Raw genomic sequence first — 6,058 nt, 5'->3', positions numbered from 1 at the left:
TTAAAATGGTTAGTTACATTGATGTATGTCCAACATGATTTAATGATGATTAATGCATTTATATCTTAAAACCTGTACAAATGCTAGAATAACATGCGATGGCTTTAATAAAATGAAAACTGTAATGTACAAGTAGGGAGACGGTGGTGTGACATATTTATATTTGGGCTTGGCGACTGGATTGGGTATAGAGTATTACAGAAATAGACTTAAAAATTGCAATGGTCGGTATTGCTATTCATCAAGATTTTGCTTATCAGCTCCTTAATTCATATGTTTGAAAGTGAAACTAGATATGAGTTAAGAAGTCGTACTAGTACCACTGATTCTATGAAAGAATACACATTATAAACAGTTTCATTGAAGGCCATAAACAAGCAATGCTCCAACAGCTCCAACACCAGCCAGCAGCCCAATAATGACCCCAATTGGAGGTAGCCCTCCGCCGATAGCTTTGCCAGTATTTATATCATATGGTGCGAATCTCTTCTTTGGTGCTTGACATTGAGGGCATCCATACGTATCAGGCTGGAGAATATTCAGTTAAACTTTCATGACCATGAGAGGACCATTAATCTCCTCCAACAGTTGTAAGCAGAATACAGATTAGCCAATATATACAATGAACATAAATACATGCAAGCACTATATATTTGGTGAAAAGCATCCGAAAGCCATAGGTAACACATAATTGAGTTCACAGAGGCAATATTTTCTATACCCCTCTTCTTTTTTATATTGATTACTGCTGTCAATTTTAGATGATTAAATCGAATAAGAAGTTTAAATTCTTTTTCTGAGAAACTTGCCTGCTCATCAAAAGGTTTCTGTGCAGTGTATATGTATCCGCAGTCAAGGCAAATATGAGTAGCTCTTGCCTGCAAAATTCTGCATTCCATTAGTACTTTCAACATGTGCTATATAGTCTCATTTAATACACACACAAATGTAACTTAGTATGCTAATCTTTATCTAAAGTGAAGTATAATCTTAGTTGGCCAAAGCTATGTTTGCCTTTTGAGCCTCAGTAAGTTTCCTTCCGAAGCGAGGTGGTGCCGGTCGTTTTGGTAGTCGTTTAACATCAACTTCTGCACCTCTGCAATACATCAAAAGGACTGTCAGATGGCATTTTTTGATGTATTCTCAAGGCTAATACATCATTTTATTGTGTCCAGTAACCGGGTACAACCACATGGCATCTTTTTGGTATGAAAGAACCCTTTCGAGGATAGGAGTTGAAAATGCTGGAATTCAAACTCCAGTTCTGCTAAATACCACTTCTTTAAGGTGGCTACATGAATAGGCTGAGCAAAGCTATGAGCTCAACCAGAAGTCATTTTTATTGGCAATCTTTACTGGACTTCTTCATTTAAGAGAATAATAAAAATAGACTTAGTAGCAGTATAGCAGCTATGCCAACATATCACTGTCTCCTTTCTCAAAGTGAATCGGTATCCATATTCTTCAAGGAAAAAAGAAAAATAACATCCTAGAGGAGGTTTAGCTGCAATATTTCCATTGGGAAAAGGAAAGAAAAAGAACAGAAGAAAAGGACCCTTGTTTGTCTTAACCCTCTGGTAAGCTCCCTCATTTTAGTGAATGGCCAAAATTCGAAAGTGCAAAAGGAGATCATATACTACTATATCTTGATTTGCTTCACTACACACTATAGCACGTTTTCTTGGCATGAAGCCTAATCCATTCATGGATTATTCCCCATGGGACAATCATATTCAATAAATGAGTTTGTATTTAAATCTATAAAGTGAGAAATAACCTTTTATTGACTAAAATTTGTGACTTTGTAACCCACAACAAAGAAGAAATTTTAACGTCTTCTTTGTTATTCCATGAATTTATATCAAATTATCAACAAAAGCTTCCTCCTTTCTACCTATTCACTGAAATTATACAACTAAATTTAGATAAATGATAAGAAGTGAAATTTAGATAAGAAAGCAAACCTGCTAACAACAAAATATACAGAATCGGGCTTTGCCTGTATGGCAGTTTTAGTGAACCCAAGCTTATCTGCAGGCCAAAGTTCATCCCCAAAGAAACTGCTAGTGTAAAGTACCTGATCCCCTGCCTTAAGCCCTGCTTTTGCTGCATTCCCACCCCCATCAACAGCCTGTAGTTGTATCCATCCATTTAAAAAACCACATTGAATTGGAAAGAGAAAAGGCCAAAATACTGTCACATCAATGATGGAAGAAACATCAAAACTTACAGTGATAACTACACCACCTCCTTGCTTCTGACCTAATGTCAAACCTAAAGGCTTGTCAACCTCAACCTCTATAGTTTTTGAAGCACCGGCAGTTCTTGCAGTGATCTCAAGTCCTCTTCCTACATGACTGGAACAGACACTGCTCTTTTTCTCAGCTATGAAGAAATCTGAGATACCCCCTTTGGCCTCTTGAAGAGACAAGCCTTGGAGTGCGGTTTTCTGTACATGCATGGGACAAAATGAGAGGTTTCAGTTAATTGGGTACTGAAGTGAAAGCAGTTTGAGAGAGGATTCAGATGACATGACAAACAGTCATACCTGTGAAGTATTGAATGCCTTGGGAGAAGGGGTGGAGGTAGTTTTGTTGGAGTAGTTCTTCCTGCTGGTGAAGGCGGCAGAACAAGAAGAAGAGGCACCTGCAATCACAGCTGATGACATGGTTGAACAATTGGCAGTGGAAGAGAAAACAGGAAAAGAAAAGGATTTGAGAGGTTTAGTTATGGGCTTTGTTGAGTGAGGTGGCGTGGCTGCTTTGGTGTTGTTCAAGTTGTGTGGATACAAAAGGAGGGTATGACTAGATAAAGCAGGCATATGCTGACAGCCACACGCCCTTGCTAGGCCACTCCTCTCAATTCCACAAATCAGTATTTATTTATTATTATTATTATTATTTATTAAGTATTGGCGAGTTACATTTTCTTTTTAAAATATAGTTATGTATAATTAATACTTTTCGAACTATAAGAAATATTGATTTTTGAAAAAAAAGAAATCGGTTTGCTGTTATGTTCCAATTGATTGTCTCTAACATTATTTACAAAATAATTGTAGCTGCAAATAGTAGGAAATTACAAAATAATCTTTCACATAAGAACTCCAAAAGAGATGACTCAAAATAACATTCAACTAGCTTATTTATTTAAAGAAAATGATTGTATAAAGCGTAATTTTACGTTATTCTTATTCTTTTATAATATGAGAATGATAAATTAGATTTTTATTCCTAATTTTTAGTATTTATTAGAAAATTAAGAGAAAAATCTGATTTGTCATTCTCTTATTAAAAGGATAAAATGACGATAGAATCACAATTTCATATAATTTATTCTCGCCTATTTATTATCTAGAGTCAATAAGACATGGTTTATATTAAATCCTTTATCTATAATTTAAATTTCAAATGCTAAAATTCAGTTCCAAGCAAATTTAAAAACAATTTTAGCACTATGTAAAACTAATTCAAACAAGTTAAGGCTAAAGTTTGCTGTCAATAAACCACTCCTCTTCCTTCTCCCGTCAAATATAATAAAAACAGTTTCAGCTCAAATAAAAAATTATTTGTTGATAGGAAACCAACAAAAATTAAACAAGTCACAAATGCGAACAAAACACACTGCATTTTAATTGTCTAAATTTGTCCCTAGAGATGTTTAAACAATTCATGCAACAACTAAACTAAAGGCAGTTAATCTTGAAAAAAATATGGTTCAAAAATGGTTTTCTTGTATAGCAGAAAATAAAAATTTTAAAAACTAAACTGATTTGTAATATTTATAGCAATGAACTCTTTATCGAAATTACACCTGTGTTTTCAACTAGACTGATCCTTGTCTTTTCTAACTTTCAACCGAACGGCCTTTTCCACTATTCTTATACTACGAACTACTTTGAGTGTAGGCTTGAATGATTCAAATCAAATACAGTACCAAAAATAGTTTTCTTTACTTTCAGTGTGAAAGTAAAATCTCTTCTCAATAGAAACTAACAAAATTGTTATTCCGGAAAATAGATTTAATATTTAGAGAATAAACTCTCACTATTTTCATGCAAAATAACAACATCTTAAAATTGTGTAATTAGCCCTACTGGTGCCATCTACTTATAAAGAGAAGAAGTAAAACTCTTGTTAAATTGTAGAAATCTATTTCAAATAGAAAAATAAACTCCAAGTCTAACTAGAAGTATTGGGGGTGACAACCGTAATTAATAATACTAGGGTTTGCTGTTCAACCCTTTAACATGAGGGGCTTTTGGCCCTTCTCATAGCGGGTCCAATTACAAATACTTCTTGAATTTTTAACCCAGTATTTCATAATTCGGTCCAACCTAATATATGTTTTTCTATTTCCCAAAATAAACATCTCAAATTAATTTAAATTAATTTCCCAATTAAATAATTTTCTCAACCCAATCCTAATTCTGTTAAATCATGAAGACCTTGTCGTAAAAGAATCTATAAGAAAATATATTTAACATTTTGGGTCCACTATGACCAAATGATTTATTTCCATTTTTGAAAAACCATAATTCATTTCCAAGTCATTTTCATTTTGGAGAAAACCACATTCATTTCCAAATATTTCTCATGTTTCCATTTTCACCATTTTTTTTCATTTCTGTTAATTTGATTCAACATGCAATTCATGGTCTCAACGAGGTAGCAGAGAGACCGATTGAACATATGTAATTAGGGCTCAAATATTTTATAATTAAGTTCTCGCTTTTCATCTATTAATTATAAACTCATTTAGTCACGAAGTTATTCCACTAGAGTATCGTGATTGAGCTTTCCTCAACGACATACCATTACAAAAGCAACTCAATCAGTGCTCATCCAATGACCTTGTCATAAGTGTGTTACCCTTATAGGATATCCTTAATCTCTTTGGGATAAATCCGTTCTCCTAATATGATCCTTGTAACACCCCTTACCCATGTCTGACACCGGGATAGGATACGAGGTATTACCGGACTTAAACACCAACAAACATACACAACCGGCCATAAAAATTCGTTCAATTTAAAACCATTCATACACATGCAAATTGTCCCTTATATAGGCCTACGAGGCCCAAAACATACATCGGGAGTAGTTTGGGACTAATCCTAGAACTTTAGAAAAATATAGAAAAAATTTCATGAAACAGGATCACATGCTCGTGTGGATAGACCGTGTAGTCTCACACGCCCGTGTGGCTTAGGACACGCTCGTGTCCTCAGCCCATGTAACTCTCTATTTATGACATCATTAACACAAATAGGGTCACATGACCAAGTCACACACCCGTGTGCTTAGACCGTATGGCGAATTAAATTCCAAAATCAGGTGCAGACTTCACACGGCCTGGGCACACGCCCATGTCCTAAGGCCGTGCCCTTTACATGGCAGAGACATACGCCTGTGTCTCTGCCCGTGTGTTTACTACTGGGCATTCTGTTTTGCATTAATTAGGGTGCAGGGGACGCACAGTCAAATCACTCGCCCATGGGTTTAGGGTTTAAAGTTTTAAAGCTTTAGGGTTTTAGGGTTTAAGCTTTAGGGTTTAGGGTTTATAGTTTAGGGTTTAGGGTTTTATGGTTTAGGGTTTAGGGCTTAAGGTTTAGGGGACGCAAGGTCGAATCCAAGCCACTTGTCACCCTTAAATGCTCATTCACTCATAAACTTGATTAATTCATGACTTTATAATGTCAACATGTCACCTATCCAAACCATCATGCTTTCATATAGCATTCCACATCCATTTCATATTTATTCATCTTGGCAGACCTACTTCCAGTTTACTCAATTATACCATAGCTTTGGTCATACGTATTAGCCACAATTCATTCATTTGACACTTATGCCATTTATCACACATTTTATCCACAAGAAACCACATCAAGCATAACATATTATAGGCATGCATAATTAATTAGGGTTACAACCTAAATAACCAATATGAACCATATCACATGACCATATACAAAATGAATCAAATATTACCATAAGCCAACACATTTGGCTAAACTAATATGACATTTAACAAAAGACTAAGTCCCTATACATGT

The 6,058-nt window shown here is 35.0% G+C and overlaps 1 protein-coding gene across 1 annotated transcript; it reads right to left on the bottom strand.

The window, feature by feature from the left end:
* Positions 1-209: 209 nt before the first annotated feature.
* LOC108463845 (uncharacterized) lies at positions 210-2,876 on the bottom strand. Its single transcript, XM_017763798.2, has 6 exons — positions 2,549-2,876; positions 2,231-2,449; positions 1,965-2,131; positions 1,015-1,096; positions 810-878; positions 210-528 (listed from the first exon to the last, which is right to left on the bottom strand). Exons 1-6 carry the CDS (start codon positions 2,819-2,821, stop codon positions 358-360), a joined length of 981 nt encoding a protein of 326 aa, XP_017619287.1. The 5' UTR covers positions 2,822-2,876; the 3' UTR covers positions 210-357.
* Positions 2,877-6,058: the final 3,182 nt, after the last annotated feature.

The sequence above is a fragment of the Gossypium arboreum genome, chromosome 2, assembly GCF_025698485.1.
Source record: "Gossypium arboreum isolate Shixiya-1 chromosome 2, ASM2569848v2, whole genome shotgun sequence".
Classification (NCBI taxonomy): Eukaryota; Viridiplantae; Streptophyta; class Magnoliopsida; order Malvales; family Malvaceae; genus Gossypium; species Gossypium arboreum.
This window is presented reverse-complemented; position numbering and strand designations above follow the sequence as displayed.